A 24069-nucleotide genomic window follows, 5' to 3' on the forward strand; every position below is an offset into this window, starting at 1 on the left:
GGGCACCCTACATGTATCCGGATCCAACACTTATTCATAATAGTGGTACAAAGCATAATGACCAGGATATTTTACACAAACATGCATGCAAGGGGCAGAGCCACCATAAAACTTGTTCTCTTACTATTTTTTACTACGACTAAATGGCTAGTCCTGAAGTTCAGGCTCACAGACATGACTAAACACAGTATTGTCTGGTTTAGAAGCTGATTTCTGCAATCAAAATGTGTTCTAAAATGGAAAAACAAGCTCTAAAATGTACTTAACAGTTAACAGCAAGCATAATTTGATCCTTTTTATTTCCTTTTGTGTGGAGGCTGTATGAAGTCCAATCTTCGAATCATGAAAAATTAAAGCATGGAACAAATAGGTCAGGAACTTTTCTTTTCTTATTATATCTATTCAGTTTGAAAAACATAAAGAATGTCTATGTCATTGTGAATGGGATTTAAATCAGGTTATTCATAGAAATGCAACAGTATAGACGGACACTAGGTTTCTTACCCTTTCCTTCTCTTGGGGCTTAAAACAAAGTCATCTTCGTCTTCGTCAATATCGTTGCTGATCTGTTTCTTGGCTTTTAAATCTCCATTCTTTGAACTCTCGAGTTTGCTACTTGGTTTCGAAGGTTTAATTGGAGTGCTGGCCCGGAGTTGCTTCTGCCTTCTCTGCTTCTTTTCGTATGCTTTTCGGGCTTTTTCAGGGGACAACAAGCCATGTTCCATCATCCTGCAAATCAAATTATGTTAATTCGTCTCCATAGCCATGCTCTACTAACAAGTAAGAAATGTAAATATATCGTCCAGCATGTTCATTAATTCAAGGTATTCACTAATTACTCTTTGAAGAGAGTGAAAACCGTGAGGTAAAGGTATTCACTAATGCAAGTTGGGCTAGAGAATTAACTAAAAGGTCTCTAAGTGGCTATTGTAATCTAGTTACTTGGAGAAGCAAAACTAGTCCGAAGTCTCAAGAAGTACCGTGGAGGCCAAATTTCGAGCACTTGCTTCAGAAATTCGTGAAGGAATATGGATTCAAAGACTATTAAAATAGAGCTCAAAGGATCACTTCAAGATACAAAGTGGTAATCAATCAGCCATAAGCATTGCTAAAAATCTTGTTCATTATGACTGAACAAAACAAGTGAAGATTGACTAACACTTTATTTCAGAATAGGTCAACAATGGGCTAAACAATATTCCTACTCAACAACAACTTGAGGATATTCTTACTGAAACCCTTTCAAGAACGAGCTTTTGATGGACTCAAGCCCGAGTTTGTACAACAAATACACCCAGCTTGGGAGAGTGTGGAAAGCTGTCGTGATTAAAAAGCTATTAAAAAAAAGGATTTTTGTTTATCTTAAGTTCTTCTAATTCTAATTGTAATTTACTTATATTTTATGATTAGGTTTTATCTTCTTAGAAGATAAACCTTTTTAGGAGATAAAGGTCAGGAAAATGATGCTTAGTTGAACTTTACTTTTGTGATTCTCAGCTAATAAAAGCATACTGTTTTTTATTATTTCGGCAAGCAATTCGAACATAACTTATGTTCTCTCTTCATTTGATTTATCACTTCCTTTCTTCTAAGAAAATTTACAAAGTGTGACCTGTAGCACTGATTCTACGATGTCGGACCGAAACCTAATCAATCTTATCATTAACTGATGTCAGAAAAAAGAACCCTATGGAAGGAAAATGGATAAGGTAAGCAAAGTGAAATAATATTATTCATTGTATATATCAAAGATAACCATTTTTAGCATCGATTCTTCTTTCTCAAGACTTGAGAAGAATGCAGCTGTAAGGCTTAAGACTAATCAATGTATCCCAGAGTAATGCAGATAACCTCTGTATATATAGGAAGATAATAATGATAATGAAGTTCAGAGTTGAACTTTTCGACACTAGGCTAGCACAACCGCTACCTCAATATGTACCTGATTCGTCGTCCCTATCAAAAAAATTGCAAAGTCCATATATGTATTTTTTCTGATTAACCTGCATAGTTTCTGTTTTATATCTAAGGTACCCTTAAAGTTTGCAATTTCAGGCCCCTAATACGATCAGAGAAACAATAGTTAAGCACTTATGTATCAGTGGTTCATCATGTTATTTTAATATCCGTATTGCAGGGTAGAAAATACTGAAATATGGGCTCTCTTTTTCTTTTCTTTCTTGACAGAACTATGCACTTAAAAGAAGATGTGCAAGTTACTTTAAGCAGATAAATATACTGCTTCAATTCAGGTAGGAAAGCATATTTCATATTAGAACACTCTGGGGTAGACTAAACCCTTAAAATAAGAATAGTGTTTTCCCTGTATGGTACTTACTGGTGCTAATTAGGCCTTGGAGAAAAAGAACTAGTATCTGAGAAGAGACAGGGAAATGCCGGAATAAGCGATAGTGGCAGAAAACGAGAAGGAAAAATATAGCTTGAATAGACTTTTCTTCTACTACGGTATATTACCAGGCGGAATCTTCCTAACCAAACAACTATGAAGCATCAGAAAAAAGAATTGACCTTCCAATATCAAAAGATAAAGAGTATGATTGCGAGTTGCGACATGATCCTAACTCGAAAGGCATCAAAAAGAGGCCTTAGGCTTTGAACTGAGCAACATGCAAGTGGTTCAATGAGTCTTTTTCTTAATCATTATATAGAGTTACACATACATATACAAGAAGTATTGTTACAAGAAGGAAAGCCTCACCAAAACTCTGCCATTTCACTTGTTGGTATTTGTTCTGACAGAGACTCGTAAAAGATTCGTAATGGTTCTCTCTGCCCAGAAAACAGACGTTAACATTAATTATCAGAGACAAGTTTGTGGACAAATGCAGAGATTTGAGATTATAAGAAGACAACCTCTTCAGGAGGATCATGTTTCTGGCCAGGCAAAGTATAAACCTTCTTCTCCCTAACTTTAGCTTTTGTACTTGCAGTGGTTTTTGATGAACTTGAACTTGTTTTCGATTTTTCCTTCAAAATCAATGAAGAATTCATACACTTCAGCGAGACAAAAGGCAAAACTGCCAAATCTACTAATTCATCAAAGATTAATTAAATTGGTTGACAAATTAATCCATCCATCATAAGATTTGCTACAGACACGCAAACCAAACTTAGAAACTAACGATTCACTGTCATAAAAAAATGAAACCCAGATCATGAAATTGAGAAACAATAAACAAAAACCAACAAATCTAAAAAGAAGAATTTAACAAGGAAATTCGAGATGGGGTACCTCTGTTTTTGTTACGACAGTTTTTTGCTTAGAATCAACGGACTGTTTGCTGGAGCTTTCAATCTTCTTCTTGTTGATAGAAGCATCAAATTTTGCCTTTGAAGAACCATCTTGGCCACTGTTCTTCAGCTTAACTAAATTGGCTTTGGTCTCTGCGGCCATTTTTTCTTCCAGATTTCAGTTTTTTGTTGATATGCTCACCTGATCAGATCAAATCTCTTCTCTTTTTCATGTTCTTGCCTTCATTGAAGAAGCTGTTTCATGTGTTTTCTCGCCTGTTAAATTAATAAATGATGAAAAGTAAAAAATAAAAATAAAAAGTTTGGTTGATATGGAGATTTAAAGGTTGAAACTTTTGATGGTGGTTGTCGTTTAACAACCTTTTAAGATTGCCAATGACACGCGTTTCCCCCCCCCCCCCTGCTGAAATACATTGCTGAAGCACATCAAGTGGAATTACTTTGCTGCACTTGTGGTTTTATGCATGAAACCCATCGGAGGTTAAAGGATAAAACGGTCAGTTCAAAATATTATGCGAGAGATAAAAAAGTAGGGGTGTTTAAATTAATCCATTATCGTTAATTGTAACTATTAATCAGTGAAACTGTTATATTTTATAGGTTAATTAATCGAATCATTAAAATTAAACAGTTTTGGTTAATCGAACCATTAAAGATATCGATCAATGGTTACGATTATGGTTAATTAATATACCTCATAATATATATAATTATAAAATAAAATGCAATTATAAATAAATAAGGTTTTTACAATATATATGTTTCCATCCTAGTAAATTTTATGAAAATTTGAAAATTTTAAGTTATGTTACGTTTGAAAAATTTTGTAATAGGTTAGTCATAGATTTATAACCCAACCGTTAGCAGTTAACCATGTCTTAATAATTAGGTTATGGTTAATAAAATTTACTAACCGTTATAATGGTTATCCGACCATTTAGATTAAACGGTATGGTTAACCGACCGTGAACACCCCTAAAGAAAGGTATATTCAACTTTCTTCACCTGTCATTCGTTTTTTCCTTACATTTTTTGGTAAACTATAAATTTAGTATATGATGAAACAGTCATTAAGCTTTCTAGGGCTATGGCGGGGAGAGATCCAACTTAATATTGGAAAATGTTAGATTTTAAAATAAATGCACAAATAAACAAATTTGGAGTCGTCATTGACATTAGGGTTAAATAGGTCGAATACCTAAAAATATATTTTAAAATAATTTTAATAAAAATGATTTTAAATGATAAAAAGTGATATTCGTTTAACCAAAAATTCATTTTGAAAAGGGTTCGGGAGTCAATTACACTTGGGGAAGGATTAGCACCCCACAGCACCCAAAATCGGTACCTAAGCGATTATACGTCATCTAAATATTGAAATTGACAAATTTGAATATACATTTAAATTATGATCCTATTTTATACAAATTAGAAGAGGTATTATCTTGTACGAATAATTCTCGAAAATACATTCCTTGTCAGTTATGGGGCATTTCCATGGATTCTTCATACGAAATAATATTGCCCTAATTTTTAATGAATTACAAACATTAAATAAATATATATAAAAAATCATTGAGATGTAAAAAAGAAAATATTTATTATTTTGTACGAACAATTCTAGGAAAAGAACTCCTTGTTAGTTAAGGTATGATTCCATAAATTCCTCGCACGACATATTATCTCAATACAATACGCCTTTACAATAAGGAGAAACCAACGAGGACTTAAAAAATGTCATAAATACAGGAAACTTAAATGCGAGTAACAAGAAATTAATCGAATATGAAAAATGGGTAACCAGAGTCAAAAGATAGTAACTTTAAGGGTTAAGTTGTAAAACCAACAAAAGAAACATGGTTATAAACAAAAATATTGTATAACTCGAACACTGAAATCACAATAAAACCAACATTAACATTAACGACCAACATGGAAGTTATTAAAATAGGATACTCAAATTGAAACAAGCATAAAAATAAAGTGACAAGTAAAAATGAGACTAAATTAAAGATTCGTCAAAATATAGCATGCAATTTGAGAATTTAAATAGTGACCTCAGTACAAATACACGTTGAAATTAAGAGGGTCGAAGCATAATTATCCCAAATTAATAGACCTACAATAAACTAATAATATAAATCTGCAAAATCGTGAAAGCAAGACATCACAATTAAACTAACGAAGAAATAGTCCCAATGAGTGATTAAAATATAAATTCACGGAAATGTTAGAGGGACATGAGCGAGAATAACCCCTAGATCTATGGTATATAAACCAACTTTTTCTATTTGGGTTAAACTTAACACTAAAATTTCAACCGCTCACTTCCTTTTTTTAAAGTTCTCAAACTCTCTCCCTTCGGTCATCTTTTTCAAGGTTAGAGAGCATCTCGGTGACACTGGCCACCGACCTAGTGGCCACTCCCAACTCTGCCCGGCTTTAAACCCCAACCTAGACCTAAACACCTAAAAAATAAACCTTACTTCCTCCTTTCCTCCTCGTCCAAAAACAAACAACCCCTTTAACCATCATTATTTAGTCATACTCTGCCCGGCTTTAAACCCCAACCTAGACCTAAACACCTAAAAAATAAACCTTACTTCCTCCTTTCCTCCTCGTCCAAAAACAAACAACCCCTTTAACCATCATTATTTAGTCATAAGTCGACCTTGCTACAAACCCCAACCGCCACCCATAGAGGTTGGTTCACTAAAATGAGCCCCTAAAACCCGAGGCCCACCTATCTTTTCCTCTACAAATACAAAAATAAGCCCCCCAAAAATCAAACAACACCATAAATTGATGTCTCTCTTCTATCGCGAACCCACACCGGGCATATTACTTCTCTCACAGTCATCTCCAATGTCGTAAACAAACACTGAAATAAAACCAACAAGCTACCAAGACCTCAGTTACCACTTTTTAACTCAGGTGAAGGTAACTTTGGTAATATTCGAAGATTCCAGTGACTTCCAATCCGACTAGGTCCATGAACAGGTAAACCCGAGACCCTTCAACTCTTTCATTGCTAACTCTCTAAACTCGAGACTAACCCCCTAGAACTAACATGCAAGGACCCTAAGTTTGACTCTCCCACTTCTCTTCCCGACTCTTCACTTCGGTGGCTATACTCGGATGAGGAGCTCTCATCGAAAAGGTCAAGACTCAAAACCCCTTTTTTTGCTGTACTTTTTTTTAATACTCATATGTACAAAAAGGCTGAAATAGTGAAGAATACCTTTAATTTCTTTAGGGGCATAGTTGTTGATTGATTTTTGTATTGCTTACAGTAGTGGGGGGAGCACTCTGTTATAAGGATTTTTTCATAGTGGGTTCCCTTTTTTTGAACTCATAAAAATGGCCCCCTTTTACATTTCTTCGTGGGTTTTTAATACCCGGTTATAAAACAATTTCCCCCAAAAAATTTCTCTTCTGATTGTTCTCCCCTTGGTTGTTGCTGATAAAAAAACTGTCACATTTTCATGTTTGATTGCTTTTATGCGTGATTTGCTGAGAGTTCCGATTTTTGCTTCTTTTTTCTTAGTTTTCCATGCAAGTGATGCTCTAGTCGAGGTGTTCAGTGATTCAACTGCTGATCGGGCGAGCTTGGCAGAGTGCAGCAGCAGACATTCAGTGATTTTCCTCTCTTTTTTAGCTGTTAGGCTTTGGTATTGTCAATGGGTTGCTGGGTTTAGCTTTGGGCCCAGTTGGGCCTATTGTAAAAGTTTGGACAAAATCGAGTGTCTATTTTAACTGTTGTAAAGGCCTGTTGAAAAAACCTAGTTGGGCTTTGTAAAGGCTTGGTATTTTAACTGGATGTGGACAAAATGACGCAACTAGCATATTCAATTACTAGACTTTCTAGCACACTTCTATTTCGGTTTTCTGAAATCTTCCATTTGTTCAAGCTTCACAAACTTCTTTAGCAGAGGTAGTGCAGAGACATCAATCTAAATATAAAATTCCTGAGTGCTTGTGTGAGGTTGACTATAACAGGTGTTCCTCAACTCCCTTAGTCCATTTTACTAAAACTCGTTATTAGATAAATTTGATTTAATTTTTCATTGTTTGGCTAGTTGAATTCAGCTTTATTGTACAACATATTATAATTGCCTTTATCGGGCTAGCTGAAGGGTTCATCTCATTATAAAATCTTCAACTTGACAATCACAATGGAGCAAACACTGAATTGCCGAGTATCTGAGCAATGCCATGGTTTGAATGCAATATATTCATAAAGTCAAGGCTTTTGAGTTTCCTCTATAACCAATTGTTTTAGTGGAATAACTCAAATTTATTGTATAATCTATAATAATAATTTATTAACCTTTTGAGTATTCAGATTTAGAATTTCTTAAGCTCATCGAGAAGAACCTGTTATAGTCTATATGTCTTTGATGGTCAGACAATCACTATACTAAATTCATCAACTCTAACATTCCATTTGTGAAGATTAGGATCATCACTAAAAGTTCTCAACAGAAGTGTAGTGTAGTCAGTTTTGCAATGCCATATACAAGAGATGCCCCATGTTGTCCCTTCTTATGCATACCTGAAAACCAAGCCACTTGTTCATTTCCTTATGAGAGGAGAAGGCTATATTGGTCCCTGCAAGAGAATGATATGGTGTTCGAGTGTATCTTTTGGGGTAAGGTCAAGGGTCCTTGTTTTATCAGTTTTCAATCTTGTCACTTTGTCAAAGATTTATAACTCTAATCATTTAAAGAGTTTTTAATTCAGTTGATATTCGAAGAACTGCAAGATTGCATATTTGATTTAATGTTCACCATCCTTACAAAGAAACTGATAAAAGACAAAAAGAAAATTCAAGCAACATGTTGCAAATGGTATAAAGCTTCATGATGGATGAAATGATCTTTTTCTAATTAGGATGCACCATTACTCATCTATTATAGTGGCACTTGACTCAATCGGATGCTACATATTGTTCTTTGATGCCCCTCTCGAGTTCGTCATCCACTGTTCCACCAATTCTTATGCCAACGTCCCATTTTCAATAAGCATCTCTATCACCTTTAACAGGGGTATACAATTCCCTGTAGAATGCCCAGATACCCCCAAGTGGAAATAACAGACATTATCTTGATCATAGATGTGGGCCGAAATGTTTGGTGGCACTTTCGTTGGCCTCAATGTGAGGTATTGACCTTTAATCAAATGGGGGTACAAATCTGAGATAGAAGTTTGGAACACTTCCAAAGTATTTCTCGATCGTAATACTTTCTTTGGTCGATCTGAACGACTAACTGTTCCTTTTCTTTTGCGGCTGTGGGGGCTTTGGATATGACATTCATTTACATCATTATCTTTCACTTTTTGATCGGTTGGGCTTTTGGAAGTGACTTTTAAGTTTCCTTTGCTGATTGCATTTTTAATTAATTCCCAGCTCTTACAAGATCCTTGAAGTCCCCTGTTGAGTTTGCCAATATTAACTAGAAGAAAGGATCTAGGAGAGAATTATAAAAAGTATATGATATCTCTTCTTCTAACATGAGAGGTTAAACTTGTGCTGCCACCCCTCTCCATCTTAGGACATACTCTTTAAAGCTTTTGGTAGCTTTCATCTTTAATATTTGAAGATCTTGACGTTTTGGGGCTAAGCCTTTAACATATCAATATTACCCCAAAAAGGCATCAACTAGATCGACCTACTTCTTGATCTACTTTCTATTTAAATGATTGTACCATACTATCACTGGCCCAATGAGACTATAATGGAAGTAGTGAATCAGTAAATTATCGTCATTTAAGTACCTTTTCATCTTTGTTCAAAATATTTTTAGGTGGATTAGGGGATGAATGGTGCCATCATTTTTCTCAAAATTAGGCACCCTAAATTTATGTGGGATAACCAAATTAGGACTATACTGAATTCTCTCGCTTTTAGTTCTTTATGGGAGGCATTAAAACCTTTTATAGCTCCAATTGTTTCTTTCAGTTGCTTGAATCCATCATTAGATTGCTCATGATTAATGTGTCTATTCTTTAGGTTGGAGTGGGATACCCCAGGGTAGGTTATACTTCTCGACGCATTAATATGATAACACTGACATTCTTTAGCAATTATTTTCCCTCTATCAGCAGCCTTGGTTGCCAACATCTGGATCATTCTATTCGATTTTTCCTGTAGAGAATTCGATGTTTGATTCCTCATATCTCGTTGTAACCAGTAAACTGCTATTACAATTGATCTTGTGTTTCCATTTGTTTGTTCATGATGATGAGGAAGCAGTATGAATAAATTATCTTGATATTACTGTCACATAACCCTCCACAAATTATTTCCACGTTTTCATAACTAATGCATGTAAAAATACTTAAATAAACAAATGTGATGCAAATGCATGTATGCAAAAGTTGTCATTCTAGAGTGACCATCTTAAAACAACTTTCATTGAACACAAAAGGTTTCAGTACATCAAACAAACTTTACATATAAGGGATAGTTTTCACTCATAACTTTTTTATCTCTCTCAAAAGACAAGTTAACTTCTACTCATGCTCAGGTGTTGAATTGTCAATTTTCTTCAATTCTTTTGTAAAGCCAGCTAAATCAACCAATTTGTGAGCCACATTGCTTGCTTGGGTAAAAACTTCTTGCATGATGTCATCTTTTTCGTTGATCTTCTATGTCAACTCTCGGAGCTGTAGACAATGTTGGTTTTTAGTTTTCCTTGTAAGAAAGTCTTTGTGGTTATGAAGTTCTCGTGTAAGATCTCTATAATCATCTACAATCTTCATCAATTTCTTATTCTTGGTTCTAGTGGCTTCTAGCTCAGTATCATTCTCATGCTTGTGGCACAGATATGAGACTTCCATATTGGCTATAGACATATTCAACATCTGATTTTTGGCTTGACATCTTCCCAAATCAATAGCGGCTAAATTGCGTCTTTCTTCTGCAATCTGTAAATCATAGGAAAATTTCTTGGCTCGACCTTTATGTGCCTTGCAATTCTTTCTCCATTGTTCAACATCGTTTTCAGTTTAGTGACTCCTTTTGTCCACTCCTCTAGGGCATTTCCTATACCATCATTTTTAAAAGCTTGTCTAATCCTTTGAAAACCTCACACATGGCTTCCATCTCTATATTCAGTTTATCATTTTTATTCCTTAAATGATGAACTTGAGCTTCGTTCTTTAGCAAACATTCTTTCTCCTGGATGTCCCCACTGACACCCTTACCTTTGAACACTTTTGGCTCCACTTTAACAGGACCATCAACTACCAAACTAGGTTGACCTTTCAATTCTCAATAGAATGTCTTTGAGCTTCGGCATGATATCCACAATGAACATTGATGTCATACCAACTTGGATATGGAGGTTGCCAAGGTTTTACATAATGCAGGGTCACCTCTCGGGCTTCTAAAAGCTTATCATATAACTCTTTATATGATACAGTTATTGGATCAAAACAAGGGCCACCTCTCAGCTTGGATTGAACTGAAGTCTTTTTGTTTATTTCTCTTGACGTTTTAAGTAAACTCTCAAATACCAACGAGTTCTGATTGCATGTCTTCTTTTCATCTTTCTAAACTTCTACAGTTGTCATCATTTATTCGGTGTCTTCAGACAACTTGTTGATGCAAATGGCGATTGTACGTGATTTTTCAAGTCATCTAGTCTAAGTTGGTTCTAAAGTAGTCCATTGTATATGTGACATCACGGGATTATTTTCATCGAGCTCTTTCTTTTCTTTTGTAAAAGTCTCTTTTCCTTTGGCCAAATCCAATATTCTATCCATCATCTTGGACATTTGCTCTCTCATCTCTTTTATCTCCTCTTGTTATTCTTCGGACATACGATCTTTGGGTGCATAGCTCTCCACTATCCTCGGAGCTTCCTCAAGATGCCACTCCCTAGTTGTGTTATAGTTTACTTGATCATGAAACCCTTTTTCCATCATAAAAACCTTTTACTCTGATGACAACACATAAATCAACACCTATGAAAAATGTTATGATCATGCGATGCAAGCAAAAAGAAAAGCAACATAAAAACAAGTTAGTACAAATAAGATAACAAAGTGACAAGAATTATTATAAAAGTAATAATAACAAAATAAATAAATTAATGAGCTAATGCAAAACAAGAATGCAAATACAAATGCATATGCAAAGGGTGTTAATTTCAAAAGCGACCACCATAGAATAATTTTTATCGGATCATAAGATTTCCTTACACTAGACAGACGAGCTTCATTTTCTTTATTTACTGAGGTTGTTGGATATCTAGACCTCCATTTTCGTGGGATTCTTCGTGAGGAAAACGACCTTGATATCTCGTAAAGGATATTCTCATTCTTGACTCAACTAGCATCTGACTATTTTGTATCATCTCGATCTTTGTTCATTTAATAGGAGTCGTCGATCGACTTTGAGCTCTTCTCTCGTCGATCAACTTTGTTTGTAAGTCATCACACTGATGGATTTGACTACCTAGTTATGGAACTCTTATATTGATATGAAAACCTTCTAATTTTGTCAATCACTTTTGAATTAACCTTGTTTGGTTATGATGTGAAAATACAAATGCAAACAAAAGACAGAGAAAAATAGATAAAACAAAAGAAATTGTTAGTGCCATTCAACCAAAAAAGTAGAAAAAATATTTGCAAAAAGAAAATATCATACCTTACATTATATCTACCCTGGCATGCTTTTATAACAATCCTACCTTGACATGTTTTTACCCATATGCTTTGTTCGACATATAAGTCTTGACCTCATGCCATATAGTTCACAGGCTTCGTACGGAAATATAAAACCTAACCTCATACTCTTCTAGTTAAAACAATAGAAATTCAGTACTAATAACAAGGTCCTCGAATTATCCTTTGCTGATGCCCCCTTGGGCCTGCCAGACCCTCGATCCTCACCCATTATAGGCTTAAACGGGTTGAGGAAATTCAATGTTTCACTCGTAAACACAAGGCATATGTACCCAAGAGGTTACTTACCAAAGCCCATGCAGAGAAAAATAATTTTTCTCATGCAAGCGTGGTTTTAGCGTATGTAAGTGGAAACTCACAATCCTTTGGCTCGATCCAAAAACAAACAAACTTAAAAAAAATCAGAAATCTGAAACGATGGAAATCACTTATTAGTACAACTAACAAATAAAATATGTGTGACGTGATGTGATGCAAACAAAATATAAGGATCAAAATTTAAAAATCATTCAATTTTACTATTTTCAACTAAAAAGATGATGTATAATCGATTACATCTTAACTCTCTAATGTCCTTAGCGGAGTCGCCAAGTTGTCGGAATGGTCTTTAAGCTTTTTAGGGCTATGGTGTGGAGAGATCCAACTTAATCTTGGAAAAGGTTGAATTTTAAAATAAATGCACAAATAAACAAATTTGGAGTCGTCATCGACCTTTGGGTTAGGTAGGTCGAATACCTAAATATATATTTTAAAATAATTTTAATAAAAATGATTTTAAAAGATTAAAAGTGATCTTCGTTTAACCATAAATTCATTTTGAAAAAGGTTCGGAAGTCGATTAAGCGTGGGGAAGGATTAACACCCCCACATCGCCCAAAATTGGTACCTAAGCGATTATACGCCATCTGAATATTGAAATTGGTAAATTTGAATATACATTTAAATTATGATCCTATTTTATACAAATTAAAAATGGTATTATCTTGTACAAATAATTCTCGAAAATATCTTCCTTGTCAGTTAAGGCACACTTCTATGGATTTTTCATACGAAATAATATTGCCCTAATTTTTAATGAATTACATACATTAAATAAATATATATATATATATTATATATATATATATATATATAATCATTGAGATGTAAAAAAGAAAATATTTATTATTTTGTACGAAAAATTCTAGGAAACGAACTTCTTGTTAGTTAAGGTATGCTTCCATAAATTCCTTGTACGAAATCTTATCTCAATACAATATGCCTTTACAATAAAGAGAAACCAACGAGGACTTAAACAAAATGCCATAAAATACAAGAAACTTAAATGCGAGTAACATGAAATTAATCGAATATGAAAATGGGTAACCAGAGTAAAAGGATAGTAACTTTAAGGGTTAAGTTGTAAAACCAACAAAAGAAACATGGCTATAAACAAAAATATCGTATAACTCGAACACTGGAATCACAATAAAACCAGCATTAACATTAAGGACCAACATGGAAGTTATTAAAATAGGATACTCAAATTGAAACAAGCATAAAAATAAAGTGACAAGTAGAAAGGGGACTAAATTAAAGATTCGTCAAAATATAGCACGCAATTTGAGAATTTAAATAGTAACCTCAGTGCAAATACACGCTGAAATTAAGAAGGTCGAAGCATACTTATCCCAAACTAATAGACCTACAATAAACTAATAATAGAAATCTGCAAAATTGTGAAATCAGGACATCACAATTAAACTAACGATGAAATAATCCCAACGAATGATTAAAATATAAATTCACGGCAATGTTAGAGGGACACAAGCGAGAATAACCCCTAGATCTATGGTATATAAACCAACTTTTTTCTATTTGGGTTAAACTTAACCCTAAAATTTCGGCTGCTCGCTTCCTTTATGAGAGTTCTCAAACTCTCTCCCTCAGTCACCTCCTTCAAGGCTAGAGAGCCTCTCGCCGACGCCGGGCGTCGACTTGGTGGCCACTCCCAACTCTGCCTGACTCTAAACCCTAACCTAAACCTGGACACCTAAAATAGAAAAGCTTACTCCCTCCTTTCCTCCTCTCCCAAAAACAAACAGCCCCATTTTACCATCGTTCTTTAGCCATAAGTCGATCTTGTTACAAACCCCGACCACCACCCATGGTGGTTGGTTCACTAAATAAGCCCCTAAAACCCGAGGCCCACCCATATATTCCTCTATAAATACAAAATTAAGCCCCCTAAAAACCAAACAACATCGTAAACAGGTGTTTCTCTTCCATCGCGAACCCACACCGACCATATTACTTCTCTCACGATCGTCTCTAACGTCGTAATAAAACCCCAAAACAAAACCAATGAGAAACCAATACCTCACTTACCGCTCTTCAACTCTGGTGAAGGCAACTTTGGCAACATTCGAAGACTCTAATGACTTCCAATCCGACGAGGCCCATGAACAGGTAAACCAAGATTCTTCAACTCTCTCATTGCTCACTTTGTAAAATTGAAACTAACCTTTTGGAACTAACATGCAAGGACCCTAAGTTCGACTCTTTCACTTTCCTTCCCGACTCTTCACTTCGGTGGCTATACTCAGATTAAGAACTCTCATCGAAAAGGTCAAGACTCAAAACCTCTTGTTTTTTCTATACTTTTTTTTCTAAATATTCATATGTACAAAAAGGTTGGAAATGGTGAATAATACCTTTGATTTCTTCAGGGGTATAGTTGTTGATTGATTTCTATATTGCTTACAGTAGTGGGGGAGCACTATGTTACAGGGATTTTTTCATAAACTTGTAAAATGCCCCCTTTACATTTCTCCCCCGGTTATAAAATAATTTCCCCAAAAAAATTTCTTTTCTGGTTATTCTCCCCTTGGCTGTTGCTGATAAAAAAACAGTCTCATTTTCATGTTTGTTTACTGTTATGTGTGATTTGCTGAGATGAGGAGATATTCCTCTCTTCCGATTTTTGCTTCTTTTTTTTAGTTTTCCTTGCAAGTGTTGCTCTGGTCGAGGTGTTCAGTTATTTAGTTGTTGATCGGGCGGGCTTGACAGAGTGCAGCAGCGGATATTCAGTGATTTTCCTCTCTTTTTTCGGCTGTTGGGCTTTGGTACTGTCAATGGGATGTTGGGTTTAGTTTAAGGCCCGGTTGGACCTGTTGTAAAGGCCCAGACAAAAACGTGTGTCTACAGTACCTAAATTATCAATTTTGATATATTTTAGTACTTAAAATTTTAAAATTTTTAAAATCATATCTAACAGTTTAGTTTTTTGTTTCATTTTAGTATCATACCGTTAAATTAATGTGTTTAGTACTTAAACTATCAGTTTTAGTACCTAAACTTTCAATTTTTTTCAAAAATTAATGTTAAATTTTGAACATGAGTACGAAAATGAAACAAAAACTAAATGTTAGGTATGATTTTAAAAAATTGGATGTTTGATACTAAAATGGATCAAAACTGATAATTTAGGTACTAACATGTAATTTACCTACAGTTTTTTCTTTATTTACGGATTTATTCTTCGCACTGATTTTCATGTAACGACTATGTAAAATACGTCATCTCATAGTGTCTGGCCAGAACTTCCGTGCACCGTTTCCGATGCATGGGAATGATTTGCTTTTCGTAAATTGTCTTACTATAAACATATATTATTAAAAACAATTGAGATTTAAAAATACTATGTTCTGTTTTGTAGCGAGTTTGAAGAAAATTATCAATTATAATCTAGCAACACTGTTTTTTTCATTTGATGACAAAAATAAAAACAATTCATTAATTGTATTTTTTTCTTAAAAGTAAGAATATCCATTTGATTAATATCTATAGAAGTGTTGATAACTTGTTTAGAAGGTTTGTTATTTTACTGTGCTGAACTTGTTTCCATGCGTTGTCGGAATCATAACATTTCGGACCAGAATGTTGTATTATTATTTTGGCAATAATTTAAAATGGTCTGACCAGGACTTAGTTATTGGCATCAATGGAATCAAATTCAAAAGTGAAAAACATGTTGGGCCGGGCATAATTTATTGTTGATGAAAATAGGGAAGAACACGAACTCTAAGAATCATATTTCTCAAACTGCTAATTACGATATTTCAATGCGATCTCATAAGTCCAAATCATGATGTTTACGGAGGGGCTACGGTCAGGACACAATGTTGCTGGGCACAGGACTCGGCCTTTCAAAGCAAAAATGAAAAATAAAACACCTTCTAATGCCTTCCTTGCCATTTTCGGCGCATGTTACATGCACAGGCATCAGAAGCGATGACATGTAGCGATTTTATCTATGGTGTCCGACGTGGGGATGCAATCTGGTCATTTGCCAACAATGTTACCAGACAAGACTGGAACTCGGGATAAAAAACGAAAAACAAAACACCTCCTATTGCCTTCATGACATTTTTGTAATGCTAACCCCGACGAGTGTTTGATGCATTGGGGCATAAGATGAGACTACAAGCAGTGTTTTTAACTGTGATGTCCATGGACGGGTACCTATCGGGTCATTTGCCAATAATGTTGTGGCCAGATTTGGACCTTAAAATCAAAAATGAAAAACAATAAGCCTGCTATATTGCCTCAATTATCTTCTTTTTAATGCTAAGATCAATGCATGCTCCACGCATTTGGATCAGACAAGATGACAGAATGATGATACCCATTCAAAGTTTCATGAATCACTGAGCTACCAGTAAATGATTATTGGACTTCCACAGTACCTAGGTGGAATCGAAGGGAAGTCTTGCTACATATTATTCGACCCACCTTGACAGCACCAGTACTGTTAGGCATGGCCCTTTCACTCACTCTACCTGTAACGACAAAATAAAACGATCACAAGCAAATCGACACCGGCATAAAAGGATGTGTAAGAAACTGAAAAACAATCTCATTGATAACATCCTCATTTATCCATAAAACAGAGAACATGGTTGAACAATTCATTAACACCCATATTCAAGCTCTATATTTAATATTGAGGTAGAACAGAGAGCTCAAAGAGATATACAAAATGTAATGTCTTTTAGAGTTTCAATGAAAACAAAAAGTAATGGATAGATGCGGTTATTCATGACTAGAAAAAAAAACACAAATTAATGTAACTAGCTCAATAACCTAAGGTATAAACCTCTGAGATACAAAAATATCTTCGAATCACTTCAATATTAGCAGCGACTTCTATTGATAACTCTTCTAACATCCACTGGCAAATGAGACAAATGAACAAAGTCAAGCAAATAAAGCTAAGTGTACAGTTATATAAGCGATGACAATTGACAGAATCCCCAAAAATTACAAGGTAGTACGTGTACATGAAACTCTACAGTATTTTTCAGATTCTGGTGGATGTGAGCACCTAGATTCAAAGTGATAGAGGTAAACATCCAGGGCTTTGATCCAAATTTATGAAGTAATGAGAAAAGAAAGCAATTGCATCCTGAATTAAATGAGATTCAAGGTCAAAACAACCGTATCACACAAATGAAACTTTACCATCTACTAACAGAAGAATGGAGAAAACACTTTACACATCATCCATCGAACAATATAATATGAAATTGGCTTAACCATTGTCCTCATGCATGCAGAAAAACCAAGCTTTGATGTACCACAGTCCAGCACAACCCCACATATGTTTCTTTCTCATGGTCACCTCATCGAAAGCATAGATACAATCTGTCATCTCTCAGCAAGATCTTGAGCAATCCAAAGTCCAAACTTCATGATACTTGAAACACAAGCTCTGGACTCCCTAACATCCAAAACTCAAATCACAACCAGAGCTTAGCCATACATATAGAGTATAACCATTTGCTTCCTAGAAAGTAGAAATTCATCCAAATAATCTATATTAAAATGAAATGGTTTTCTAAAGATGCCCACCAATACCAATCACTTGGTTGAAGATATTCTCTGAAATGATGGCATCCAGCGGCTTGAAGCACCAGCTTTGTCCCCAAGTCCGCGACCATTATTTGTAACTTCAGCTGGCCCCTCTGATTTGAGTAGACTCTTTTTCAAGGCACCAAGAAGAGCAAATGAAGTGGATGGCATGACCGTACTGCTCCCCAACTGAAACAGACACCCAACAGCAGTTATTTTAAATTCAATGACTGATGGTGAAGTTCCATCATACTAAAACTAATAAACAGAAATGCAAGGACCAAATTTTAAAAGCATGCCACATTAATTTCAATTCACTTCCTTTTCTAGATTTAAACAGGCAGTTCATAAGCATACATTAATCATGATAAAACAGGCTTCATCAGGCAACTTACATATTTGTCGTTCATATTTTGACCAACTGACGGTCTAAACTGCATACGAAGATCTGGACAACCAAGGTTACTTGGTCCTCTGTGCTCCACAACTTCACCTGAATAAGAAGCATCCCTGATTCCTGTAATTCAAAAACAAAGCAAGATGTGATTCATAAAAGGCAATTTCCAAAATGAGTTAAGTAAGAAATGGATTCCACAAGAAGAAAGCTACGAAAGATGGATAGTACAGCAGAAATGTCCATGCTCTACAAGTGATCAAACTGAAAATATTGTTGAAACAAATTCTTGGAGCACTTACCTTTAAGCTTATCCATAGTCATTGCTTGGCTGTTTCTTGTTCCGGAAAAAGGCTGCAAATCCTGGAATCAGGTGAATCAAGTATAATCACAAAAGACTGAGTGAAGAAACCAACCAGAAAATGAAGCAGCCTCTAAACTGATTCATGCAACCATAAAAAATTACTCTTGATACATTTTGGTTAAATGTCATGGAATACATGGGCCAAAAGAAATTCACGAGATGCAAGCAAGTCTTTAAATTGACAGAACCAAACTACCAATGAAAAAAATAACCAAACAGAATTAACAAAATACTAACAGATGATTGAGGATGTGTTTTTGTCCTTTGAGTCTGCTGGTACTTTAGAATTGTCCAGTCAAATATGAAATCAAACTCATAACCTGCCACAGAGAATACAGGGAAGTTGGAAACCAGAAGATGCAAATATCAGTTTGATGTTGCCCTAACAGATACAGGATGTTGCCACCAGTCAGAAAGAACTATAAAACAAAGTTGGTTTAGAAATCTAGGTTCATAAAAAATTATTAGTGGTCAACATAAAAACCCAGCCATGCAACTTAAATGGAAGAAAATGAGGAAAATGAACTTAACTAGTTAATAACCTTCTCGGCTAAACAAATCCCAAAACAGACGCTTCAAGAATCCATATCAGGCCTCTGATCAAACTTTAAAGAGTGGCAATAATGAAAGTATGATGCAAACTCCACGGGGTGTGACTTGCACAAGACCTTTTGATCATGAAACAAATTATAGGTAAGAATTGAATTATGCTCAAACCAATTTTGTTGAAAATGAACAACCACTGGTGCTCAAACCATTTTTTTTCATGCGAGGGATATCTAAGAAGGAAATACCTCTACTGGGGTTGATACCTTCTTCTCACATATTTTATCATACTTCTGCTTCTTTGTAGCAGCCTTTAGTCCTTGCCAAGGAAGACTAAATGCAGAAATTAATGAAATTGGACTTGTATAATTAGAAGTGTAGTGCAGCATAACATTTGAATATATGAACTCATCATGATGATTTAGGTACAAATTAAAGCAAAAACTTGGCTCTTACAAGCGCAACTGCAACCCCTAATGTACTGGAGTGACACAGAAGAGGAATGACAGTTGAATTGGGGCATACCTTCCTCTCAAGAAATACAAAAGAACATAGCCAAATGATTCAAAATCATCCCGACGGCTTTGCTCTGCAGAGATTAAAGAGAAAATCAAGACACCTTCAGAGCTTTGCCGCACATTAAAATAACAAGTAAAAGGGGGAAAAAGACGTAAATATTCTTACCAATTCCAAGATGAGTATTACAACTAGTAAAACGTGCAGTTCCTGTTAAATTTTTAATCTCCCTATAAGAGTTATAAAAGAAAGATGATTACTTAGCCAGGGACAAATAAAGAAAAGCAAAAGCACTAGCAAATGGATCAAGAAAAGCAACAACTTTAAAAGTGATTTTTTTTACAGGCTCAAACATAGAAATAAAAATGGATTAGAAACAGAGCATAATCAAGTAAAGTTGTCTAATCATGTTAAAATGGAAAGGCAAACAGACATGAAACAAGAACTTGGTAATTGGATTACTACCTGTAAGGAATATGTTGATTGTGTTGTGATCATGGTATCTTTTGGCAAGACCAAAGTCAATGATGTAGACCTGGCGAGGGGGAAAAGTTATAGAAAATGAAAAAACAAAGGCAGAAATAAGGGAAGTATCATTTATGCAAATCAAGCATTTAAGAAATGTACCTGATTTGCTTTCCTGCCAAGACCCATGAGGAAATTATCTGGTTTGATGTCTCTATGCAGAAACCCCTTAGCATGCATAAATTCTATTCTGGTAATCTAAAACTCATCAAAAGAAAACAAAAGTTCAGACAGAAGGTTAGGCAAATAACAACCCAAAAGAAAATTCGCAAAATGTTTTCAATGAAAATTCTCCCATACAAGCAATGCCACCTAATTTGCAATATTATCTAGATAACTCTTATTTGCAAATCCTTTATCTGGTTACCATTTGATGAGCCAACATTAAGACTGTTTTCAATGAAAATTTTCTCCCACAATAGACAAACAGGTCTTCCAGACTCGGGCCCGGCAAGTCAAGAACAAGCACGTTATCTTCTCCATTTACTCCACACCATTTTATATGAGCAATGCCACCTAAAAATGAATAAATCTGTGCAAATACCAATTGCATTAACATAGCTGAAAAAACATTAATACAAAAGTTTGCATTCTCATCATAAACTACCAAAAACTTTTACTTACTTCCTCCTTGAAGAATATAATACAATTTGGCTTCATATAGTAATTGAGGATGTTTTACCTGCCTGTTTTCCTGACACCAACACTATAGATAAATTTCATTAGGTTATTTCAATTCTGTTTTACTCCTTTCAGAAAGTAGCTTTTCCATCAACATGATGCAACCTTCAAGCTTCTGTTCAAGTATAAAATCAAGCTGCATGATCAAGTTTACAAATTTATCAAAATACTTGACTAATTTCAATATCACCATCGATATTAGCCATTTAAAAAAAATTAAAAAATTCAGATCAATTTTGTGATACACAATTCAGCATCCTACTCAAAAATTAATATCACAGTTGAAAGATTTCTTCTAAAACATTTGCAGTTACACCTGTGTCAATATGAGTAGCTGAAACAAATCAAAACCAAACGAAAACATAACATACATTAAATTGATAAATTTGAGATGTAATAACATAATCAAAGAGAAAATATAGCTAAAAATGAGGAGAATAAGATTCACCGAGATAGATTTCACCAAACGATCCACTCCCGATTTTGTGACCTAGTTTGTACTTCTCTCCGATTATCCTCTCCATATATCAGCTGGAGTTCTTTCTCGGTCGAATTTCCAGAGAATCAGTCGATTTATTGTCGGATTTGTGAAGGGGAGAGAAAATTAGGCAAGTAATTAAGAAATTGATAAAGCGAAAGGGAGATTTTTCGTTGAAAACGTGTTTAATGTTTTTTCTTTATATTTTTAGTGCCTACGATAAAAAAGCCATTACGTGACTGGTACAGATATTTTTTAAAATAAAAAAAATATTTTTAAAATAAAAAAAATATTTTTAAAATAAAAAAAATATTTTTAAATAATATTTTATTTTAAAAAATTAAAAAATATAAATATAACAATAAAAATTTAGACACCAAAAATTAATTTTGGATATAATTTAAACACTTATTTTTATATTAAAATATATAAATAATCCATGAACTTTTAGGACACTTGCTTTTTGGTCACCAACTTTTAAAACTTACAATACAATTATCGAATTTTTAGATCATTTTCAGTAAGTTTCATATTGTTACCTCCTGTTAATTTTTGCTGACATGACACTTATTCCCGTTAACCTACCTTCTAATTCTTCTCCTCTTCTCATACACATAAAATAACTTTCGTTTACCCCACCTCCGTTGGAGTTGTTTTTCGTCTTAAAGTATTAAAATTATTGTCCAACTTCCGTATACTTCCATATGCAGATTATCGATGATTGTAAAGAAAGTTTCTCCTCACTCAACCCATACTTTCCGAGATGTAGAAGATTCATACCATTGACTCCCATCATTCGAACCATATGACAGTCTATCGGGTTGAAAATGAAAATCTCATCTCGAAGAAGGCGACGAGAAACTAATATTAGTTTTCCCATAAAACTCTTGAGGGTCTATGGACCACTTCTCTACCGATTGTATTAAACCCATACAACCTTGCAGCCACACAACACAACGACCCCGTATTAGTTATTTTTTGTAAACCTCACAAGTTCTGATTAAACAGGCTTTCAACTTTTACAAAGCTTTCCAACAAGTAACTTGAAGAATCACAACATCCTTGAAATATGTTATGTTCTCTTATCTCTGCAATGATTTTGATGTTAAGACCCAAACTCAGTAAATATAAGAATCAAGGAACACATTAACTGCATCAGTGAAGTATGTTAAAAGCATACATTTCATTGCACACATGTTAAGTCCTCTCACCGGTTGCTTTTGAGAGTTGGCCACTACCATTAAAACAGAAACCTGGCAGGAAAAAAAAATAAAAAGCACAATAATATGTAAAAATCAAACCTCTAAACAACCAAAATTTAGTATGAACGAGAAGGAGCAAAAATGTCCCTCTAAATTAATGATCAAATAGACTTTCATCATATTATTTCCCAAACACCCACTATCCAACTTCTTGTAGTTACTCCAAAAATAGAAATGACAATAACAAATTTCAGTACTTTCAGTCGAACTAAGCAAAATTATTGTCAATACTATGTGTCTTGGTCTAGACCGTTTATTTTGAAAATGATAAAATGAAGTATTCCAGACAAAACTCCGTCGAGACTCGAGATGGAGAGAGTGAGACTCAGACAGCAACTCGAATGGAGGTGGGATGAACAAAAGTTATTTTTATGTGTGGGAGGAGGAGAAGGAGGAGGGGAGTTAGCTAGGGATGACAAATGGATACAATTTCGTGGATTCCGCACCGCACCAACTCCAATTGGGGCGAGGATGAGTATAATTTTAGTGGGTAGTGGGCGGGTGTGGATTTAAAAAGTGCTACCCATCGCGGATAGTGGGCAGGAAATGGGTTTGAGACTTTACCCGCCCCGTATCCGTCTCGCATCCACCCGCCCAGCTAAATATCCATTAAATTTTAGACCATTATAAATTTAGGTGTAATTTTAGAGACTAATTTATAAATCCTAATATTGTATAAGATATAACTTGTAATTTAACCAAATATTAGGGATAAGTTTATGCATAAATTTTTTTCTTTCAAACCTCTTGTTACTGCGTCGAGCTTTCAAACCACTGGTCTCTACTCTCCAGCTTATTCAGGTATGTTTCTTCCCTTTTTACTTGAAATTTAATTTTTGTAAGAGCCATTTCCGTAGTCATTTCGTTTTAAGCTCCTATGCATTTCGTTTTAAGAGTTTAATTTTTATTGGTTCGTACTGATTTTTAATTATTTTTTAGATTCATCTCAATGTTTGTTTTAAGCTTAATTTCGTAATGTTCTATAATTCAGTATCTTGTCACTGAGCACCCACATTTTAGGCCAACAGAGTCAGATCGTTGCTTCTCAAACCTCTATTTTTAACGCCACTGAATTGAATTAAGTGTTAAGAGATTTAATGTCTTCCTTGTGCTATATTACTTTCCCTTGTTCTTCTCCTCAAAATTATATTTATATATTTTTTTATCTTTTATTAACTGTAGAGTTGTCATTAGAATAATGACATCAAAAATTTATATAGAGTCAAGTAAGCATCTTTTCTTTTTTTTGGGATGTGTCAAGTAAGCTTCTTTAGTTCGGTATAGTAATATCATTTGTTTTTTTTTTTTGCTTCTAATCTCTACCGAGAATCCTATTTTAGGAACCTCCTAAACTATATCTTGAAATGAAACATCAAATTTACTCTTTTCTTACTGTTAACATATAAATAGAGGAGTAAATGAATGTTCTACCCACATCTTT

General features: G+C 34.6%; 1 protein-coding gene and 1 pseudogene across 1 annotated transcript; both read right to left on the reverse strand.

Moving 5' to 3' along the window:
* Window positions 1-433: 433 nt before the first annotated feature.
* On the reverse strand, window positions 434-3546 carry LOC120144641. Its single transcript, XM_039158671.1, has 4 exons — window positions 3254-3546; window positions 2875-2988; window positions 2720-2790; window positions 434-729 (listed from the first exon to the last, which is right to left on the reverse strand). The coding sequence occupies exons 1-4, from the start codon at window positions 3413-3415 to the stop codon at window positions 501-503; spliced, it is 576 nt and encodes a 191-aa protein (XP_039014602.1). The 5' UTR covers window positions 3416-3546; the 3' UTR covers window positions 434-500.
* A 13887-nt stretch (window positions 3547-17433) lies between these two features.
* On the reverse strand, window positions 17434-21542 carry LOC120144593 (annotated as a pseudogene).
* Window positions 21543-24069: the final 2527 nt, after the last annotated feature.

This window comes from Hibiscus syriacus, unplaced genomic scaffold, assembly GCF_006381635.1.
Source record: "Hibiscus syriacus cultivar Baekdansim isolate YM2019G1 unplaced genomic scaffold, ASM638163v2 tig00110890_pilon, whole genome shotgun sequence".
NCBI classification, from domain to species: Eukaryota; Viridiplantae; Streptophyta; class Magnoliopsida; order Malvales; family Malvaceae; genus Hibiscus; species Hibiscus syriacus.